We start from the raw sequence: 24,333 nt of genomic DNA, 5'->3' as shown, positions 1-24,333 counted from the left end.
ATGGGATCCAGAAAGAGAATTTTAGTTATATTGTTATAAAAGTTTATAATTAAATTAACATGATTCAGACAGAGTATGTCATTTTAAAAAACTTTCCAATTTACTTCTGTAAAAAAAATGACAGATGTGTTCAGCCAGCTCCCAGTAGTGCACTGCAGCTCCTCCAATAAAGGATACCAATAGAATGAAGCAAATTTGATAATAGAAGTATAATGGAAAGTTGTTTAAATTGTTTTCTCTATATGAATCATGAAAGGAAAATATTGGGAATTTACACCTAACACAGGTACATAACTTCACCATGGTATCAGCAGATATTAGCAGAGTGCAAGCCAAAACAATGCAATATACCTACCTACAGCATTTATTTAAAGACTGTTTCTATATAAATAGAGCAGTCGTTTTTAAAGTGTGAGGCGGCCTCCCTAGGGGGCGCTAGAGCATATATGGGGAGGAGCAGTGACAAGTCACACTATCCTATGGAAACCACAAGCAGCAGCTGACTGCTAAAAAATAGAATGGATTTTAAGAGCCGACAATGACATTGGCCATTTTGTGGTGAAATAAGGCAAAGGGCCACCTGCAAGAAAGACACTGAGGTCAAAATCGCTCAGAGAGCCTTGCGTTTTTGTCTTGATCAGTAACTTACATTTGACATATGAGTAACAAAGTGCAAATTGAAACGTGAATGTAGCACTCTTTTGGTTGAAAATGTAAATTTCCCAAATTAAAGCCAATAATAAATATTACATTTTTCTTTAAAGAGAAAATATAAAGTAAAATCTATTATGAGGGAGGGGGCACTGTCTTTTAAATCTCTTCAGAGAGGAGGCCCCCCACCTAAGACTTGGAAAACCCCTGAATTAGAGTATAAATGTCTTGTTATGACCCTAAGACATGCTCACTAACAGGTACAAAATAACATTTCAGTGAGTAAAAAGGTTATAATATAGGACCCCTAGTTTAGCTGTTTTTCTAACTGCAATTTAGTTGTCATGTTGATGTTTAAACGCTTTATTGTATATGCGTATTTCCTCCATGGCAATAATCAATATTTCCTGGACACAGGACAGTTTTGAATGAAGTTACTCTTTAGAGTCTATAATTTTGAAGTGTATTCACAGATCTGCTTGGGATAACAGTGCCTCCAAGTGTTTCAACCTGGTAAGTAGCAAAATATATATTTTTTTGCTTTTGAAGCAACTGCCCCAAAGCAATTACATTTTTTTTAATTCATGTTCAAACAAATACAATAATACATAACCAAAAAGAAAAAAGCCTTTCATCTCAAACATACAAAGCTAGCTTAATATGTTTGTCATAAAGTAAAGGACATTTAGGGGGGGAAAGAGTTGTAGTAGAAAACATGAATTTATATTACTAATATTAAATTAGACAGGCATATAAAGTAAAAATATATATTAACAACAGATACCACCAAAGTGACCATATTTTTTATTATCAATTTTAAAAAATCATGAAAACACCATATTCTAAATCATCATTATAATCTAAATGATTATTTATTAACTATTTGATTCATGAAGATTTAAAATAACATGAGGCTAAAACATCATCAATGATAAGAAAAACAAACAATGGGAGCACCTTTCTTTTACAATCTAACTTGTTGTTAATGATAATAATAATAAATAAACACAACATATTAAAGTATGTGTTGTGTATTGAAGCAATAGAGTCTTTGTTTTCAGAGAGGCTAGGGCTAGTCCAATATACATGCTATACATGGGGTCCAAAGACTAAAAAAAAGGCACTGAGATAAGGGGCAGCTGCTACAGGGTCTTATATGAAGCTAATCAAATAGGTAAAATGGATATTAATATAACAGTGTTGCTTATGCATGACTGGGAAATGTGTAATAAAGGGATATCTATCTTTGTAAACAATAAAACATTTCAAGTAGACTGTCCCTTTAATTAAAAGTTCAGAAACATTTGAGAAGATTCAAAATGTCACAGCTTTTGGACCAACTCAAAAAAAGGACCCTAACTCACAATACTACTAATTTTGTGGGGTGGGAATATGTTTCTAAGTACTTAGGGGTCGATCCGATAAAAATCGTCGCCCGCAAAAGTCGGCGACGCCAATATTTGCGCGGGTTTGGTATTCTATATACGGCGTAACCTAGAAGTTACGCGCGTATATTTCTGCCGTCACCCGTAGTTTTTTGGGCCATAGGCAGGTATACCAAACCCGCGCAATTTGGTATCCAATATACAGCGTAAGGACTTACGTGGCGAAAATGGAGAAATCTTACTCCATTTTCACCTCGCCACAAAAAGCAGCCGTAAGAAGCCTTACGCTGACTATTGGAGCCCCGTAACTCCCTAAACTGGCTGCTAAAATAAACCTAACACCTAACGCATGCGCAATGTCTATCTCCCTGTCAACCGCGATCTTCTAAAATAAACCTAACACCTAACGCATGCGCAATGTCTATCTCCCTGTCAACCGCGATCTGCTAAAATAAACCTAACACCTAACGCATGCGCAATGTCTATCTCCCTTTCAACCGCGATCCCCCGCCGCAATCCCTAATAAAGTATTTAACCCCTAAACCGCCGCCATCTACATAAACTAACCCCCTACTGTGAGCCCCTAAAACCGCCACCATCTAACTGATCTATCCCCTAATGTGAACCCCTAAAACCGCCACCATCTAACTGATCTATCCCCTAATGTGAACCCCTTACACGGCCGCCATCTATATTAAAATTATTAACCCCTAATTTAATCTACCTACCCCGCCGCCAGCTATATTATCTATATTAACCCTAAGTATATTATAGTTAATATAGTTATTACATTATATATATTAACTATATTAACCCTAATTATATTAGGGTTAATATAGTTAATATAGTTACTATAGTATTTATATTAACTATATTAACTCTATCTAACCCTAACACCCCTAACTAAATTCTTATTAAATAAATCTAATTCATATTATAAACTAAAATATTCCTATTTAAATCTAAATACTTACCTATAAAATAAACCCTAAGATAGCTACAATGTAATTAATAATTACATTATAGCTATGTTAGGGTTTATATTTATTTTACAGGTAAATTGTTAATTATTTTAACTAGGTATAATAGCTATTAAATAGTTATTAACTATTTAATAGCTACCTAGTTAAAATAATTACCCAATTACCTGTAAAATAAATCCTAACCTAAGTTACAAATACACCTACACTATCAATAAATTAAATAAACTACAAATATCTATCTAAAAATACAATTAAATAAACTAAACTAAATTACAACAAAAAAAAAAACACTAAATTACAAAAAATAAAAAAAAGATTACAAGATTTTTAAGCTAATTACACCTATTCTAAGCCCCCTAATAAAATAATAAAGCCCCCCAAAATAAAAAAATTCCCTACCCTATTCTAAATTAAAACAAGTTCAAAGCTCTTTTACCTTACCAGCCCTTAAAAGGGCCTTTTGTGGGGGCATGCCCCAAAGAAAACTGCTCTTTTGCCTGCAAAAAAAACACAATACCACCCCCCAACATTACAACCCACCACCCACATACCCCTATTCTAACCCAAACCCCCCTTAAATAAACCTAACACTACCCCCCCTGAAGATCTCCCTACCTTGTATTCACCCCGCCGGGCAGAACTCCTGATCCGATCCGGGCGATGTGTTCCAGCAAGCGGCAGTGAAGTCTTCTTCCATCCGGGCGATGTCTTGAAGCAAGCGGCAGAAAGTCTTCTTCCATCGGCGACGTCTTCAAGCAAATCGGCATCTTCAATCTTCTTACTTCGCTCCTCCGCCGCGGAGCATCCTTCCGGCACGACAACTTCCCGACGAATGAGGTCCCTTTAAATGACGTCATCCAAGATGGCGTCCGTCGAATTCCGATTGGCTGATAGGATTCTATCAGCCAATCGGAATTAAGGTAGAAAAATCTGATTGGCTGATTGAATCAGCCAATCAGATTCAAGTTCAATCTGATTGGCTGATTGGTTCAGCCAATCGGATTGAACTTGAATCTGATTGGCTGATTCAATCAGCCAATCAGATTTTTCTACCTTAATTCCGATTGGCTGATAGAATCCTATCAGCCAATCGGAATTCGACGGACGCCATCTTGGATGACGTCATTTAAAGGAACCTCATTCGTCGGGAAGTCGTCGTGCCGGAAGGATGCTCCGCGGCGGAGGAGCGAAGTAAGAAGATTGAAGATGCCGATTTGCTTGAAGACGTCGCCGATGGAAGAAGACTCTCTGCCGCTTGCTTCAAGACATCGCCCGGATGGAAGAAGACTTCACTGCCGCTTGCTGGAACACATCGCCCGGATCGGATTAGGAGTTCTGCCCGGCGGGGTGAATACAAGGTAGGGAGATCTTCAGGGGGGGTAGTGTTAGGTTTATTTAAGGGGGGTTTGGGTTAGATTAGGGGTATGTGGGTGGTGGGTTGTAATGTTGGGGGGTGGTATTGTGTTTTTTTTTGAAGGCAAAAGAGCAGTTTTCTTTGGGGCATGCCCCCACAAAAGGCCCTTTTAAGGGCTGGTAAGGTAAAAGAGCTTTGAACTTGTTTTAATTTAGAATAGGGTAGGGAATTTTTTTATTTTGGGGGGCTTTATTATTTTATTAGGGGGCTTAGAATAGGTGTAATTAGCTTAAAAATCTTGTAATCTTTTTTTTATTTTTTGTAATTTAGTGTTTTTTTTTTTTTGTAATTTAGTTTAGTTTATTTAATTGTATTTTTAGATAGATATTTGTAGTTTATTTAATTTATTGATAGTGTAGGTGTATTTGTAACTTAGGTTAGGATTTATTTTACAGGTAATTGGGTAATTATTTTAACTAGGTAGCTATTAAATAGTTAATAACTATTTAATAGCTATTATATCTAGTTAAAATAATTAACAATTTATCTGTAAAATAAATATAAACCCTAACATAGCTATAATGTAATTATTAATTACATTGTAGCTATCTTAGGGTTTATTTTATAGGTAAGTATTTAGATTTAAATAGGAATATTTTAATTAATAATATTAATATTAGATTTATTTTAATAAGAGTTTAGTTAGGATGTTAGAGTTAGATAGGGTTATTATACTTAATATATATATATAATATAATAACGATATTAACTATATTAACCCTAATATAATTAGGGTTAATATAGTTAATATAGCTGGCGGCGGTGTAGGGGGATTAGATTAGGGGTTAATACATTTATTATAGGTGGCCGCGGTGTAGGGGGATGTAGATTGTAGGCAAAAGAGCAGTTTACTTTGGGACAAAGCCCCGCCAAAAGCCCTTTTAAGGGCTGGCAAAAGAGCTGTTACTTTGGGGCATGCCCCGCAAAAAGCCCTTTTAAGGGCTGGCAAAAGAGCTGTTACTTTGGGGCAATGCCACGCAAAAAGCCCTTTTCAGGGCTATTTGTAGGGTTAGACTTAGGTTTAGTGGTAGGGATAGTTTAGTATTTTAGGGGTTAAATAATTTAATATAGATGGCGGCGGGGTAGGGGGATTAGATTAGGGGTTAATAATTTTAAAATAGCGGCGGGGTAGGGGCTCACTTTAGGGGGTAGGTAAGGTAGATGGCGGCGGTGTTAGGGGCTCACTTTAGGGGGTTATAGATTTAATATAGCTGGCGGCTGTTTAGGGGTTAATAACTTTATTAGGTAGCGGCGGTTTAGGGGTTAATACATATTTTATTGTTAGGCTAGTGAGGGGGGATAGCGGATAGAGGGTTAGACGTGTCGGGCTATGTTAGGGAGGCGTGTTAGACAGTGCGGGTGATTTAGACTTTAGTCAGGTTTTGTGGGCGCCGGCAGTTTCTAACGTGCCGCAAGTCACTGGCGACGCCAGAAATTTGTACTTGCGCAGATTTCTGGACATCGCTGGTTTGTCAGACGTTAGCATCTGACGGCGACATATATGGGATAGCTCGAGTTGCGAGCTGAAACTGCGGGCGACGCGGGTTCCCTCGCTTGCGCCGCAAACTGCGATCTATATCGGATCGCGCCCTTAATGTGTAGTTTATAGCCTAACACTGTATACATTTTATGAATGTAGGACTGGACCTAGTATGAATTTAAGAATGATAAAACAGTAGTGCTAAGGAAGGGGTCCAAATGGAAATGCAACCACAGTGCACAAAAAAAAAGTTAATAAAATGTGTCATACAATATGACAATTATTTTACCTCCCCTTTTTAATTTTATAAACTAATAGGCTTAGCATTGAGGATAATGGCTAAAATAAGTAAAAAAAAAAAATACATGGCATGTGTTTCTAGTTTTTATAAAACAGAGCAATATCCAGGTGTATTTATAAAACTTTACCTTGATTTCCAGGATTTAATGGAGATTGAAAAATAAAAATACACTGAAATACAAAAAGAAATAAACACATTTTAGCAAAATACATCTTCAGATAATGTGAATTTTAAAGAGGTTAAATGTTAGTTTGTGCTACAAATGGTATCAGAGGTTATAATATCATTATCGCATGACTAAGGGGGTGTCCCCGGCTGTTGTGCCTATCCTTGGATCCCCATGTTTCATTAATAAAGGGATGATTTGACTTTGAAGACACTACCTTATGGTTTATTTTAATATCAAAATTAAAGGGACATGAAACCCAAACATTTTCTTTCATAATTCAGATAGAGAATACAATTTTAGACAACTTTTTTCTATAATCTAATTTTATTCATTCTCTTAGTATCATTTGTTTAAGGAGCAGCAATGCACTACTTGTTTCTAACTGAACACGTGCGTGTGCCAATGGCAATCAGTATATATAAATGCAGCCACCAATCAGCATCGAGAGCCTAGGTTCTTTGCTGCACCTGAGCTTACCTAGATAAACCTTTCAGCAAACAATAACAAGAGAAAGAAGCAAATTAAATAGTAGAAGTAAATTGGAAAACTGTTTAAAATTGTATTCTCAATCTGAATCTTGAAAGAAAAAATTTGGGTTTCATGACCCTTTAATCTGCCCATGATACATTTTTTTTGTTTTTAAAAGCTTGGTATCCATAATTGAATATATCCGCGAATTGTAGGGCTTGGTTCTATAATCCTACAGGATATGTGCTAGATACGCTGTTGCCACCTCAGTTTTCCTGAGCAGAGACATGTATAGTAGTACAGCTGCATGGCACAGTTCATGTTGCTCCCTGCACCCCGGCAGCATGTGTAACGCATAACTATCCAGGAAAACATGGCTGAGTTGGCATTATGATATTGTATGATATTTTCTAAATTGTTTATATTCTAAGATCCTTCTCTTTCTTTCACATGCACCATTAACGTCAAGGCAGTTTGTTGCCACAGGGGGGAGAGCAGCATATTAGTGAATTCCTTTTTAGCTACACACAGCCACCTTTCTTCTTCTCTTCATCTTACACCTGTTCTGACATCTACCTGTTGCAAAGTCTCAAGGATACAACAGCTTGTGCTAATATAGGCATACATACCAGTATTACTTTATATCTTTTTTTGGACAATTTGTCTGGTTTTATAAATGGGTTTTCATATTTTAAACTTTCAAAATTATGAGGGCATTGTAGCATGAAGATAAAGTGCCCCGCTATATAAGAGCCTTGTCTTCCTTTTTCTTACTATTCTTATCTGCCAGAAAACACTTTTCTGCCAGCTTACTGCACTTATTTCAACAGCCTTGACATTATGAAAACCCAAGTTTGGCACATTTCAGTGGCATTTGTTTTAATTATAATGTAATGTTTTTGCACATGCTCAGTCCACATGGAAATATTACTTCTACTTATAAAAATATGGCGGAAAACACAGAAATCAGAATGTTCATTTATAATCATGATTAGGCAGTTGATCGTGATCATTAAGAAAAACGTAACTAATGATTATGAACAGAAAAACACTATTAAGGTCTAGGAGAATTTTTGCTGATAAATCATTTGATAAGCTTTTCTAAAGGATTGACCCCTAGATGCTACAGAACCCTGAGAGTTCCTATACTTAGAAAGTCCCTGTAAAGCCTATTTCTTTCCTACGACATGGAGAGCCCACGATGTCATTCCAATTACTAGTGGGATATTCAACTCCTGGCCAGCAGGAGGAGGCAAAGAGCACCGCAGCAAAGCTGTTTAGTGTAACTGCCTTACCTATAACCCCCAGTCATTCTCTTTCCCTCTGTCAATGGAGGTTGTGCAAAGTTGGTGTCTAAAGATTTTAATCCTCTTATGGGTACTTTTCCCTGCAAGCAAGGATTGGGGACTAGCTGTGTCCACATCAATCTCTTAAGTAAGAGTAGTGGTGGCTTTTAGCAGTTAAAAGGTTGCAAGGAAGTCTTTGCTTTACTTTTAACACTTTGCTACACCTTTGTAGAAAGCTAGAGTTGGGTACTCTGTTCTTTCTTTTCCTACAGGTCTATGACAGGGAGTGAGGCGCCTGCCACACCTAAGGATCAGCATTCATCATGCAATTGGATCTATGGTAAGTGCTTTTGCCTTCTAGGTACAGAAGGATTACAGCATTTAGGAGGTTAATCCTCTTTTCAGATCCTTCATTTAAACAGCACTAATTTTTGCACTCTTTTAGAGCGTAGTTTATCTCTGTGATGCACTTGAATGTCCCGATCATCGTGTAGGACCACACTTCCGCTTTTACGGAGCGGTTATACAGTTTGTGCAGCCATTTTTTCTTAACTTTGCTTAATACTCGGCTTCTGTTTGACAGCTTTCAGGATAAGAAGCCTTCTGCTGACTTCCAGTGTCAAATTCTAGTGGGACATTCTTTCTGGCCGGTAGGAGCCTCCGATATCTGAGGCAGTTTTTTTCTCAAAGACTGCAATTTTTATTTTTTGCTAAATATTTGCCTGATGATAATTTTAATCTCCTAAGCAATTAAAGTTTGTGTATTTAAATCTAGCTTCTAATTCTTGTTCCTTTCATAACTTTAAGGGACAAAAGTCCTCCTCTTCTTCTTCAAAACCGGACCAATCCAGATCCAATTGGAAATCCAACCAGCCCTGGAACAAGGCGAAACCAAACAAGAAGCCTTCTGCTGACTCTAAATCAGCCTTCTGCTGACTTCCAATTTGTTGCACTTCCATTTGGTCTGGCCACGGCTCCCAGAATATTCACAAAAGTTCTGGGGGCGCTATTGGCTGTGATCAGATCCCAGGGAATTGCTGTAGTGCCTTAACTAGATGGCATATTAGGGCAGGTATCATCTTTTCAACTAGCCCAATCTCATACAGAGATGCTGTTGTCTTTTCTACGTTCCCATGGATGGAAGGTTAATTTATAGAAAAGTTCTCTTGTACCATCTACCAAAGTGTGTTTCCTAGGGACTTTAATAGATTCCCTGTCCATGAAGATTTTTCTGACGGAGATAAGAAAAGATAAGATTCTTGCTTTTTGCCTTTCTCTCCAGTCTGCTTTTCGTCCATCTGTGGTCCAATGCATGGAGGTGATTGGTCTGATGTGGCATCCATGGACATCATTCCTTTTGCTCGGTTCCATCTCTGACCGCTGCAGCTTTGTATGCTCTGTCAATGGAACAGAGATCATTTGGATTTATCTCAGAGGATAAATCTGGACCCTCTAACAAGAGACTCTCTCCCGTGGTGGGTGTCACAGGAACATCTGTCTCGAGGCACTTGCTTTCTGAGACCTTCCTGGGAAATTGTGATGACGGACCCCAGCCTTTCAGGCTGGGAGCTGTTTGGGGCCCTCTAAAGGCTCAGGGCCTGTGGTCTCAGGAAGAGTCCTCTCTTCCCATAAACATCTTGGAGTTCAGAGCTATCTTCAATACCCTATCAGCGTGGCCTCAACTGACGTTGGTCCGGTTTATCAGATTTCAATCGGACATAATCTCAGTGACTTACGTCAACCACCAGGGAGGTGACTCGCATTCTGCAGTGGGTGGAAGCCCACAATTGTCTCCTATCTGCCATCCACATTCCAGGAGTAGACAACTGGGAAGCAGATTTTCTGAGCAGACAGACCTTTCATCCCGGAGAGTGGGCTCTCCATCCGGAAGCGTTCTCTCAGATATCTTTCAAGTGGGGAGTTCCAGAGTTGGACCTGATGGCGTCCCGCCAAAACGCCAAGGTTCTAAGGTATGATTCAAGGTCAAGAGATCCTCAGGCTGTTCTGATAGATGCTCTAGCTGTTCCTAGCTTTCTCTGGCTTATCTGTTTCCTCCGTTTGCTCTCCTTCCACTAGTCACTGCTCGTATCAAACAGAAGAGAGCATCAGTAATTCTAATAGCTCCTGCATGGCCTCTCAGGATCTGGTTCGCAGATCTAGTGAGGATGTCATAGTGAGGATGTCATCCTTGGAGGATACCTCAGTGGAAAGACCTTCTACTCCAAGGTCCTTTCCTACATCAAAACCTAGATTCTCTGAAGCTAACTGCTTGGAGAATGAACGCCTAGTTCTGTCTAAATGTGGTTTTTCTGAAGTGGTCATTGAAACTATGATTCATGCTCGAAAACCGGTTACTCGTAAGATTTACCATAAGATATGGCGTAAATATCTTTTTTGGTGTGAATCTAAGGGGTTCTCCTGGAGCCGGGTGAGGATTCCCCGGATTTTTTTTTTTCTTCAGGATGGACTGGATAAGGGTTTATCGGTCAGTTCTTTGAAGGGTCAGATTTCTGCTTTATCTATCCTTTTGCACAAACGTCTGGCAGACCTCCTAGATGTTTAAGCCTTTGTACAGGCCCTGGTTAGAAGCAGGCTTGTGTTTAAACCTGTTGCTCCTCCGTGGAGTCTTAATTTGGTTCTTAAAGTTTTGCAGCAGGCTCCATTTGAGCCAATGCATGTTGTTGATATAAAGCCGTTATCCTGAAAAGTTTTGTTTCTTGTTGCCATTTCTTCCGCTCGCAGAGTGTCGGAGCTTTCAGCTCTGCAGTGTGATTCCCCTTACCTTATTTTTAATGCTGATAAGGCGGTCTTTCATACTAAATTGGGGTTTCTTCCTAAGGTGGTATCGGATCGAAACATGAATCAGGATATTGTTGTTCCTTCTTTTTGTCCTTATTCCGTCATCTCAAAAGGAACGTCTTTTGCATAACTTGGATGTTGTGCAGGCTCTAAAATTTTTACTTACAAGCTACTAAAGATTTTCGGCAATCTTCTGCCCTGTTTGTTGTTTTCTCTGGAAAGCGTAAGGATCAGAAGGCCGCTTCTACTTCTCTGTCTCTATGGTTGAGAAGATTGTTTCATTTGGCTTATGAGACTTCTGGACAGCAGCCTTCTGAGATAATTACGGCTCATTCCACTGGGGCTGTCTCCTCTTCTTGGGCTTTCAAAAATTAAGCTTCTGTGGAACAGATTTGCAATGCGGCAACATGGTCCTCTTTACATATGTTTTCCAAATTCTACAAATTTGATCATTTTGCCTCGGCTGAGGATTCTTTTGGGAGAAAGGTTCTTCAAGCGGTGGTACCTTCTGTTTAGGTCCTCCTGCCTTTTTCTCCCTTCCTGTTCATTCTGTGTCCTCTAGCTTGGGTATTGGTTCCCACTAGTAATTGGAATTACATTGTGGACTCTCCATGTCATAGGAAAGAAAACAAAATTTATGCTTACCTGATAAATTTCTTTCCGGACATGGAGAGTCCACAACCCTCCCTCCTTTTTTTGCTTATAATTCAGCAGTTTTTTTGAGTATTACCTCAGGCACCTTTTTCACCCTTGTGTTTCTTCCTTTTTCCATTTCCTTCGGCTGAATGACTGGGGGTTATTGGTAAGGCAGTTACACTTTGCTGGGGTGCTCTTTGCTTCCTCCTGCTGGCCAGGAGTCTAATATCCCACTAGTAATTGGAATGACGTTGTGGACTCTCCATGTCTAGAAACAAAGAAATGTATCGGGTAAGCATAATTTTTGTTTTCTTGACATATATCAGATGCTTAACCACTTTCTCCAGTTATATCTTACACAGTGGTGTGTTTGGTGTTTGTGCTGCCCTAGGCAATGTGAAATCTCCTGCAATATCTGGTACTATGATTCCTACAATCCTCTGTCATCAAATGCTGTTACTGAGTATGCCTTCATTTATGTTTTTAAACTTTTAAATCTTAGAAACAACTGTTTGTTTTTGCAACAACTAGACAATAAAATACTGAACCAATTTACTTCAAAATGTCAGCATTTCTAATCACTGAGGGTGCCAACAAAACTAAACCCTTCCCATGGCATTGCATAATATTTGGATTGATCTCCCTTATATTACTTTTATTTACATTTTTAGTGACGTTAGGCCATTGACTTAAATGAAAATAAGCTTTCATTGCCTTAAATCTCATGCATTTCCTATGATACTTACCTTGTTTTGCTTGATTACATGCGATACCACTTCTCTGCTTCCAGTCTCCAATCCTTTGTAAGCAAAAGGCTCAAATCCCATCTTGTTACAATAAAATGAAGCTGCCTAAAGGGAAAATCCAGGTGTTAAATACATGATTTATTCACAGTTCTGTTGAAGTATTTATACATTGAGCCATTGTTGCTGAATGAGTTTCAGTAATGTGCAGACAGGAGCATAGTGCTTCAGGGGAATTGGAAATTATTCTGCAACATCTGTTCATCAGTATTGTAAATTTGTATTAATGTAGAAAAATGTTTCATCCACATTTTTTAATCTGCTACATTGTCATTTACTGTGAAGTATATTGAGCAATATTGTAATTATTTCATTTACTTTGCCAAAAAAATTGCTTTTTTTCTTAGAAGTGTGGAGTAATCTTTGCCCCAAATTAATTTTAATAACTTCTATCCTGGAATAGCTAATCTATATAAAGTAGTTCACTTATATCCCAAACTACTATCACCCGTAAAAATATGATCACCATTATTTTTATAAAGTGGATACCCAAACTGTTTTAAAAATGCTGTTTTGAGATGAAAAACACCCATATAACTTTTTTTTAGCTACTGTCTGTCCTGTATGTTGAGTTGAACTGAAGCACTATCCTCATAGGAACAGACAACAAGGTGCATACACACATGACTATAATGGCTTGAGCAATATGGACTTTTATTGGCTGTATTGTTTTCCCTCTTAAAATATAAAAAGCAAAGGGATTGGCCAGATTCTAAAAACTGTTTATGTTTTACATATTTTTATGCAAGGAAAATATTTATTTATATAGGTCTTTCTTAGAATTTCCAGGCAAATCTTAAAAATTAAATCTGATCTTTCTTGGGAAAGAGGAACAGTAAGGGCCAGATTAGGGGGCCCATTTATCAAGCTCTGGATGGAGCTTGAGAGCCCGTGTTTCTGGCGAGCCTGCAGGCTCGCCAGAAACACCAGTTATGAAGCAGCGGTCTAAAGACTGCTGCTCCATAACCTGTCCGCCTGCTCTGATTGAAACCCCCCCTCCTGGCGGCCGATTGGCTGCAAATCTGCAGGGGGCGGCGTTGCACCAGCAGCTACTGCTCTCCGCATTCAGCAAGGTCTGGCGGACCTGATCCGCACTGTCAGACCTTTGATAAATATCCCCCTAGGGGTGGAGCGGAAACATTTTTGCGCAAGCGATAAGGGGTTTATTGCAAGTGTTTGTGCTTGTCAGGCTTACCGCTGGTATTACAAGTTGAAAGTAAATGCGATCGCTTGCACGCAATCACGATTTACGCTTGAACGATTACCGCAACTTCAGAGCTCTGGTTAACTGTTTTGCAAAACTAAAATAGTTGCACAAAACACATCAAAAATACATTACAAAGTACACTTACACTCATAGAATAAAAATTATTAAAAAAAATATTGCACTCAAAAGTTATAAAGGCTCAAACATATGAGCTCTCAGGTGTTAGAAAAAAAAAAAGGCAGGCAAATGGCGTTAACATAGAGATGCATACATATACATGTCTAAAGATGTATATGTATGTATGTATATATATATATATATATATATATATGTGTGTGTGTACATGTGTATTTATGTTTTTACTTGTTTGAAATTGTATTTACAGACATATATATATATATATATATATATATAAACATATACATATGTACACATATATATAAGTGCATTTATATATAAGTGCATTAGAGCTCTTTGCAGCTAGTAGATGTAAACATGAAAAAAATAAAAATCATATTTATGCAATATTCATATTTATTAAAGGTTTAAACTGTGTATTTAGTGTAAATATTTCACATTCTGATGTTCTGCACATAGCAGAATATATTCTAAGTATTTATAAATAGATATTCCTATCTCTCTCTCTCTCTCTCTCTCTCTCTCTATATATATATATATATATATATATATATATATATATATATATATATATATATACCTATATATAATCATGAACATGCAATATATATATATATATATATATATGTCAGGTTATCACACCAGAATATGCAATCGTGTTTGCGCAAGAGTGGGGAATTAGTTTTTTTTTCTCCATTGACTTCTATGGGAGAATACATGAACGTGCAAGCAATATTCTAAGCGAAAACAGTTTACTTTCAACTCATAATACGAGTGTAACCTGACAAGCTTACTTCTAGCTCAGTTAATGCTCGAGCAGGAGCTTTAATTAGCACGCCACTTGTAACCGGGCCCTAAATCTGTAAAGCAATATATATATAAAAATAAAGAACAAAAGGACTGCACCATAGTCTGAGGAAGGGGCTGCTGGCCCCGAAACGTCACCACTATGCAATAAATTTGCTATTGTTTGCTTTGCACAAATCCAGTGAGTGGAGTCCTTTATATATTTATATATTTTTTTATTTTTTAATCTAGGGCCATTTTGGTATATTTAATTCCACCATTTTGTCGCCAAATTCGATCATATTAATATAATCATTAACTTTTTCACTGAAATTATTTACACACAACTACTGCAGTCATAAAAAAATGGTTGTAAAAGCATCTCTGGCGTCCCCTTTGTTCAGAAACAGCAGACCTGTATGGCTTTGCCATTGTTTTTGGAAATAAGAAGGCCGCTAATTGCCGCTGCACACCACACTTCTCAAATTCCCATCAGTGAAGGGGTTAATCAGGTAGCTTGAAAGGTTCATTTTAACCTTAGTGTAAAGATTACCCTCCCACCTGACACTTCCCACCACGATCCGTACCTGATATGTATGTATGTATATATATATATATACATATATGGATTTGTGCTTTGCACAAATCCAGTGAGTGGAGTCCTTTATATATTTATATATTTTTTTATTTTTTAATCTAGGGCCATTTTGGTATATTTAATTCCACCATTTTGTCGCCAAATTCGATCATATTAATATAATCATTAACTTTTTCACTGAAATTATTTACACACAACTACTGCAGTCATAAAAAAATGGTTGTAAAAGCATCTCTGGCGTCCCCTTTGTTCAGAAACAGCAGACCTGTATGGCTTTGCCATTGTTTTTGGAAATAAGAAGGCCGCTAATTGCCGCTGCACACCACACTTCTCAAATTCCCATCAGTGAAGGGGTTAATCAGGTAGCTTGAAAGGTTCATTTTAACCTTAGTGTAAAGATTACCCTCCCACCTGACACTTCCCACCACGATCCGTACCTGATCCTTCACTAACCTCCCACACCCGATCCCTCCCAATATATTTTTTAATTACATTTCTGTAGTGTAGGAAACCCTCCTCAAACACCCACCTCCTTGACCCCCTCTCAAACAGCTGTCTAATTTTTTCCCCTCTCACTAGGTGCCATCATGCTAAGTGCTGGAAGCTGTCTGTGAGTACCCAGTTTGTAGGTTGTTTTTTTTTAGTTTTTTTATTGTTTATATAAAAAATGTTTCTGTAGTGTAGCAATCCCCCCTCAACCATGTACTGGTTGGACCCCCCCCCTCCTCTTCCCCCTTTCCCATAGTTTAGGGAACCTATCCCCCCCATTCCCTCACTAAACATGTTTTTCCGTAGGTAGGGAACTCACCCTTCCTCCCCTCCCTCCATTGAACCACAGCAAGCCAATGCAGACAGTGACACAGAGTCTGCATCGGTAATCTGCCTTCATATGATAAAGGGAGCATGATCCCTTACAATATGAAGGCAGATTACCATCTACAATTACACAGGTATTACATTTGAGCCACACACTTGAGAAAGCTGTGATTTTTTTTCTGAACAATTTGAAAAACTGAACTAAAGTTAAAAAGTAATACCTGTGTTGTGGTGGATTTGTATTTTTTCAAATCTGCAAATGCTGTTTTAGTCCTGTAGTGACTAACAGCCTTAGGCCTAGATTTAGAGTTCGGCGTTGGCCGTGAAAACCAGGGTTAGAGGCTCCTAACGCTGGTTTTAGGCTACCGCCTGTATTTGGAGTCACTCAAAAAAGGGTCTAACGCTCACTTTTCAGCCGCGACTTTTCCATACCGCAGATCCCCCTACGCCATTTGCGTATCCTATCTTTTCAATGGGATCTTTCTAACTCCGGTATTTAGAGTCGTTTCTGAAGTGAGCGTTAGAGCTCTAACGACAAAACTCCAGCCGCAGAAAAATAGCAGGAGTTAAGAGCTTTCTGGGCTAACGCCGGTTCATAAAGCTCTTAACTACTGTGCTCTAAAGTACACTAACACCCATAAACTACCTATGTACCCCTAAACCGAGGTCCCCCCACATCGCCGACACTCGATTACATTTTTTTAACCCCTAATCTGCCGACCGCCACCTACGTTATACTTATGTACCCCTAATCTGCTGCCCCTAACACCGCCGACCCCTGTATTATATTTATTAACCCCTAACCTGCCCCCCACAACGTCGCCGCCAGCTACTTACAATAATTAACCCCTAATCTGCCGACCGCAAAGCGCCGCCACCTACGTTATCCTTATGTACCCCTAATCTGCTGCCCCTAACACAGCCGACCCCTATATTATATTTATTAACCCCTAATCTGCCCCCCTCAACGTCGCCGACACCTAACTACACTTATTAACCCCTAATCTGCCGAGCGGACCTGAGCGCTACTATAATAAAGTTATTAACCCCTAATCCGCCTCACTAACCCTATCATAAATAGTATTAACCCCTAATCTGCCCTCCCTAACATCGCTGACACCTAACTTCAATTATTAACCCCTAATCTGCCGAACGAATCTCGCCGCTATTCTAATAAATGTATTAACCCCTAAAGCTAAGTCTAACCCTAACACTAACACCCCCCTAAATTAAATATAATTTAAATCTAACGAAATTAATTAACTCTTATTAAATAAATGATTCCTATTTAAATCTAAATACTTACCTGTAAAATAAACCCTAATATAGCTACAATATAAATTATAATTACATTGTAGCTATTTTAGGATTAATATTTATTTTACAGGCAACTTTGTAATTATTTTAACTAGGTACAATAGCTATTAAATAGTTAAGAACTATTTAATAGTTACCTAGTTAAAATAATAACAAAATTACCTGTAAAATAAGTCCTAACCTAAGTTATAATTAAACCTAACACTACCCTATCAATAAATTAATTAAATAAAATACCTACAATTACCTACAATAAAACCTAACACTACACTATCAATAAATAAATTAAATACAATTTCTACAAATAACTACAATTACATAAACTAACTAAAGTACAAAAAATAAAAAAGAACTAAGTTACAAAAAATAAAAAAATATTTACAAACATAAGAAAAATATTACAACAATTTTAAACTAATTACACCTACTCTAAGCCCCCTAATAAAATAACAAAGACCCCCAAAATAAAAAAATTCCCTACCCTATTCTAAATTAATAAATTTAAAAGCTCTTTTACCTTACCAGCCCTGAACAGGGCCCTTTGCGGGGCATGCCCCAAGAAAATCAGCTCTTTTGCCTGTAAATAAAACATACAATACCCCCCCCCCCAACATTACAACCCACCACCCACATACCCCTAATCTAACCCAAACCCCCCTTAAATAAACCTAACACTAAGCCCCTGAAGATCTTCCTACCTTATCTTCACCTCAACAGGTATCACCGATCCGTCCTGGCATCCGGTGCTGAAGAGGTCCAGAAGAGGCTCCAAAGTCTTCCTCCTATCCGGCAAGAAGAGGACATCCGGACCGGCAAACATCTTCATCCAAGCTGCATCTTCGATCTTCTTCCATCCGGTGCGGAGCGGGTCCATGTTGAAGCATCCGACGCGGATCCATCCTCTTCTTCCGGCGTCTCCCGACGAATGACGGTTCCTTTAAGGGACGTCATCCAAGATGGCGTCCCTCGAATTCCGATTGGCTGATAGGATTCTATCAGCCAATCGAAATTAAGGTAGGAATATTCTGATTGGCTGATGGAATCAGCCAATCAGAATCAAGTTCAATCCGATTGGCTGATCCAATCAGCCAATCAGATTGAGCTCGCATTCTATTGGCTGTTCCGATCAGCCAATAGAATGCAAGCTCAATCTGATTGGCTGATTGGATCAGCCAATCGGATTGAACTTGATTCTGATTGGCTGATTCCATCAGCCAATCAGAATATTCCTACCTTAATTCCGATTGGCTGATAGAATCCTATCAGCCAATCGGAATTCGAGGGACGCCATCTTGGATGACGTCCCTTAAAGGAACCGTCATTCGTCGGGAGACGCTGGAAGAAGAGGATGGATCCGCGTCGGATGCTTCAACATGGACCCGCTCCGCACCGGATGGAAGAAGATCGAAGATGCAGCTTGGATGAAGATGTTTGCCGGTCCGGATGTCCTCTTCTTGCCGGATAGGAGGAAGACTTTGGAGCCTCTTCTGGACCTCTTCAGCACCGGATGCCAGGACGGATCGGTGATACCTGTTGAGGTGAAGATAAGGTAGGTAGATCTTCAGGGGCTTAGTGTTAGGTTTATTTAAGGGGGGATTGGGTTAGATTAGGGGTATGTGGGTGGTGGGTTGTAATGTTGGGGGGGGGTATTGTATGTTTTTTTTTACAGGCAAAAGAGCTGATTTTCTTGGGGCATGCCCCGCAAAGGGCCCTGTTCAGGGCTGGTAAGGTAAAAGAGCTTTTAAATTTATTAATTTAGAATAGGGTAGGGAATTTTTTTATTTTGGGGGTCTTTGTTATTTTATTAGGGGGCTTAGAGTAGGTGTAATTAGTTTAAAATTGTTGTAATATTTTTCTTATGTTTGTAAATATTTTTTTATTTTTTGTAACTTAGTTCTTTTTTATTTTTTGTACTTTAGTTAGTTTATGTAATTGTAGTTATTTGTAGAAATTGTATTTAATTTATTTATTGATAGTGTAGTGTTAGGTTTATTTGTAGATAATTGTAGGTATTTTATTTAATTAATTTATTGATAGGGTAGTGTTAGGTTTAATTATAACTTAGGTTAGGACTTATTTTACAGGTAATTTTGTTATTATTTTAACTAGGTAACTATTAAATAGTTCTTAACTATTTAATAGCTATTGTACCTGGTTAAAATAATTACAAAGTTGCCTGTAAAATAAATATTAATCCTAAAATAGCTATAATATAATTATAATTTATATTGTAGCAATATTAGGGTTTATTTTACAGGTAAGTATTTAGCTTTAAATAGGAATAATTTATTTAATAAGAGTTAATTAATTTCGTTAGATTTAAATTATATTTAACTTAGGGGGGTGTTAGTGTTAGGGTTAGACTTAGCTTTAGGGGTTAATACATTTATTAGAATAGCGGCGAGATTCGTTCGGCAGATTAGGGGTTAATAATTTAAGTTAGGTGTCGGCGATGTTAGGGAGGGCAGATTAGGGGTTAATACTATTTATGATAGGGTTAGTGAGGCGGATTAGGGGTTAATAACTTTATTATAGTAGCGCTCAGGTCCGCTCGGCAGATTAGGGGTTAATAAGTGTAGTTAGGTGTCGGCGACGTTGAGGGGGGCAGATTAGGGGTTAATAAATATAATATAGGGGTCGGCGGTGTTAGGGGCAGCAGATTAGGGGTACATAAGGATAACGTAGGTGGCGGCGCTTTGCGGTCGGCAGATTAGGGGTTAATTATTGTAAGTAGCTGGCGGCGACGTTGTGGGGGGCAGGTTAGGGGTTAATAAATATAATATAGGGGTCGGCGGTGTTAGGGGCAGCAGATTAGGGGTACATAGGGATAACGTAGGTTGCGGCGGTGTACGGAGCGGCAGATTAGGGGTTAATAATAATATGCAGGGGTCAGCGATAGCGGGGGCGGCAGATTAGGGGTTAATAAGTGTAAGGGTAGGGGTGTTTAGACTCGAGGTACATGTTAGAGTGTTAGGTGCAGACGTAGGAAGTGTTTCCCCATAGGAAACAATGGGGCTGCGTTAGGAGCTGAACGCTGCTTTTTTGCAGGTGTTAGGTTTTTTTTTCAGCTCAAACAGCCCCATTGTTTCCTATGGGAGAATCGTGCACGAGCACGTTTTTGAGGCTGGCCGCGTCCGTAAGCAACTCTGGTATCGAGAGTTGCATTTGCGGTAAAAATGCTCTACGCTCCTTTTTTGGAGCCTAACGCAGCATTTTTTTGAACTCTCGATACCAGAGTTAATTTTATGGTGCGGCCAGAAAAAAGCCCGCGTAGCGTTAACAGCCCATCTACCGCCAAACTCCAAATCTAGGCCTTAGTGATTACCACTGTCCCATGGAGCCCTACTGAAATGTACTATTGTACCTCACTCTTCCTAATTCATTCAGTTTACTTTCTTCTGGCATCAACACTACTCTACACTATGGCCCTATTTTCTCAAGCTGTGTTGCATTTATGGTGTTTTGGGCAACTATATTAAAAACCAACAATGTCATCACTTGCTACATTACCACTTCACAATGCTGTAAGTAGTGATATTGTATAACCACTAGAGTTAGTGTTTGGTTAGGAATACAACTAGAAATTTCAGCTTCTGCATTGCCCCACTAAGGTTAAAAATAAACATTTCTTGTTGGATTTTGGGTGTGACATTTAGGACTCAGTATTATAGAAATTAAAAAAACATAAATTTGTATGTGAGATAAGAGCCAGAAGGGAAATTGAGCCTGCCCATATTTGTTTCTGAGGGTAAGGTTACTCAATTCTTTGGATAGCCTTATGCATATACCATGCATTACTGATGTCACTTAAAGTCTTTGGGGCATATCTATCAAGCTCCGGATAGAGCTTGAGGCTCCTTGTTTCTGGCGAGCCTGAAACACCGGTTATGAAGCAGCGGTCTAAAGACTGCTGCTCCATAACCTGTCCGCCTGCTCTGAGTAGGCGGACAGACACCGCCGGAAATCAACCCGATCGAGTACGATCGGGTTGATTGACACCCCCCTGCTGGAGGCCAATTGGCCGCGATTCTGCAGGGGGCGGCGTTGCACCAGCAGCTCTTGTGAACTGCTGGTGCAATGCTGAATACAGAGAGCATATTGCTCTCTGTATTCAGCGAGGTCTGGCGGACCTGATCCGCACTGTAGGATCAGGTCCGCCAGACTTTGATAAATAGAGGCCTTTGTGCTTACTAAATCTAATATTGGCATAGTGACTTGCATTAGACCATATTTATTTTCTTCTATCTGTACCTATTACATTTATTTTCACCTCTTTAATATTGCTTTTCTCTATCCCCTTACTTTGTGCCATTTCCCTCCTTGTATCACACATTCTTACCATTTTCCCCAAACTGAGCTATATCTACCACCACAATACAGTTGCTATCACAATTCAATTATTTTGGCTTTAGTTTCTCTCTATTCCAAGCGTATTTTAACATTTTTGTTGGCACTTGATTTTCAATAAGTAAACACAACACTGGTTTTATTGGTTTACAGTTCTTTAGACTTTGATCATGATTGTTAAGCTATTAAAGAACCACAATCTGCTTCTACTTTAAAAAATAACTAAATTCTCTTTAGATTTTTTTTTTAGAATATAGCATTTCTGATAACCCTGGGTAATCTTTAAATTATAATAGGTAATATGGATACACTTTTGGGGTAAACTCATCCTATGTTATTTTTGTTTTACTTGACTTAAAGGGACATGCCACCCACATTTTTTATTTTATGATTTAGAAAGAGAATGCAATTTTAAACATCTTTCTAATTTACTTATATTATCTAATTTGTTTTATTCTCTTTATATTCTTTGATGAAAAGCATATCTAGATATGCTCACTAGCTGCTGATTGGTTGCTGCACATAGAAGCATCATGTGATTGGCTCACCATGTGCATTGCTTTTTCTTCAAATAAGGATATTTAAAAAATGAAGCAAAATAAATTATGGAAGTAAATTGTAATGTTGTTTAAATTTCTATTCTCTATCTGAATCATGAAAGAAAGATTTTGGGTTTAGTGGCCCTTTAAATATGTTAGCTTTCTATATTGTTTTACCATAAAATCTGATATGTTAGACACACCGAAGTATATATATATCATCTAGATTGTAAGTTCCCACGGGAACAGGGCCCTCAATTCCCCCTGTTCTTGTTTGTTAAACTTTGTCTGGTGTCTTTTATATTGTATTGTACTGTACTTTTATCTTTGTACCCATAGACAGCGCTGAAGAATCTGTTGGCGCTTTATAAATAAAGAATAATAATAATATTCCTTCAGGCAGATGACAAACCCTGGGATCGTTTTAATCTTTGAAAATTCTACAATAAAAGCTAAGTTTTATTTTTAAACCCAGTGAGTGCTATCTTATTAGTGACTGTTCTTGTATATCTTTGATATAGTACCCTGGTGGCTGCTCACTCAAATATTTGAGGATTGGAGTGCAGGTCTTTATTTACCAAGATATATATATATATATATATATATATATATATATATATATATATATATATATATATATATATATTATATATTTAACGTACATAAAAACCCAAAATATTTTTTATGATTCAGACAGAACATACCATTTAAAAAACAAACACATTTTCTTCTATTATCAAATTTACTTTGTTCTCATAGTATTGTTTATTAAAGACCATATCTAGACAGATAGGGAGGTAGTTATCAAGCCGTCAACCTCAAATACGCTGGAATTCCGCAGCGTATTTGTGGCGAGGCTGATTCGCCTTAGTTATCAAAGGCTAGAGACCGGCAAAAGTAGAATTTAGTGACGTAAGCTTCGAGCCGCCGGACTCAGTCCGACACAGATCGATTCTTACGTCACTCCAGATGTTCCACACACAAGTGCGGCACTATCTGACTACTTTTGCTAGTTATCAAAAAACTAGCAGGTACGCTCGGCACTTTTCCGGCCCAGCGTACCTGGTTTTCAATCCGCGGATCCCATAGGAATCAATGGGAGTCTGACCATAGCGAAAGTACATGTTCGCTGCTGCCAGACATCCCATTGATTCCTATGGGAGCTGTCTACACCTAACACCCTAACATGTACCCCGAGTCTAAACACCCCTAATCTGCCCCCCCTACACCGCCGCAACTAAATAAAGTTATTACCCCTAAACTGCTGCTCCCGGAGCCCACCGCAAGCTATAATAAACTGATTAACCCCTAAACCGCCGCTCCCGGAGCCCACCGCAAGCTACTCTATACATATTAACCCCTAAACCGCCACTCCCTGACCCTGCCGCAACTATAATAAATGTATTAACTCCTAAACCGCCGCTCCCGGACACCGCTGCCACCTACATGATACCTATTAACCCCTATCCTGCCCCCCCTATACCGCCGCCCTCTATAATAAAGTTATTAACCCCTATCCTGCCGATCCCGGACCTCGCCGCAACTAAATAAATAGTTTAACCCCTAAACCGCCGCTCCCGGACCCCACCGCAACCTATATTAAACTTATTAACCCCTAATCTGCCCCCCCTACACCTATAATACATTTATTAACCCCTATCCTGCCCCCCCTACACCGCCGCCACTGTAATAAAATGATTAACCCCTAAACCTAAGTCTAACCCTAACACCCCCCTAACTTAAATATTAATTAAATAAATCTAAATAATATTTATATTATTAACTAAATTATTCCTATTTAAAACTAAATACTTACCTGTAAAATATACCCTAAGATATCTACAATATAATTAATAATTACATTGTAGCTATTTTAGGATTTATATTTATTTTACAGGTAACTTTGTATTTATTTTAGCTAGTTAGAATAGTTATTAAATAGTTATTAACTATTTAATAACTACCTAGCTAAAAGAAATACAAAATTACCTGTAAAATAAATCCTAACCTAAGTTACAATTAAACCTAACACTACACTATCAATAAATTATTTAAATAAATTAGCTACCAATACCTACAATTAAATATAATTACATAAACTAACTAAAGTACAAAAAATAAAAAAAGCTAAGTTACAAAAAATAAAAAAAAATAAGTTACAAACATTTAAAAAATATTACAACAATTTTAAGCTAATTACACCTCCTAAT

General features: G+C 38.2%; 1 protein-coding gene across 2 annotated transcripts in view; it reads right to left on the bottom strand.

Moving 5' to 3' along the window:
* LOC128653202 (4-hydroxyphenylpyruvate dioxygenase) overlaps nucleotides 1–24,333 on the bottom strand; it is a 156,076-nt gene that overhangs the window by 104,270 nt on the left and 27,473 nt on the right. For both annotated transcript variants that reach the window (XM_053706347.1, XM_053706349.1), the window contains 2 exons: nucleotides 12,319–12,423; nucleotides 6,342–6,384 (listed from right to left, as the gene is read on the bottom strand). In XM_053706347.1, the coding sequence (XP_053562322.1) occupies nucleotides 6,342–6,384; nucleotides 12,319–12,423 (148 nt within the window). The remainder of the gene's footprint in view (nucleotides 1–6,341; nucleotides 6,385–12,318; nucleotides 12,424–24,333) is intronic.

This window comes from Bombina bombina, chromosome 3, assembly GCF_027579735.1.
Source record: "Bombina bombina isolate aBomBom1 chromosome 3, aBomBom1.pri, whole genome shotgun sequence".
NCBI lineage: Eukaryota > Metazoa > Chordata > Amphibia > Anura > Bombinatoridae > Bombina > Bombina bombina.
The sequence above is the reverse complement of the archived record's forward strand: the minus strand, read 5'-3'. Positions and strand labels throughout refer to the sequence as shown.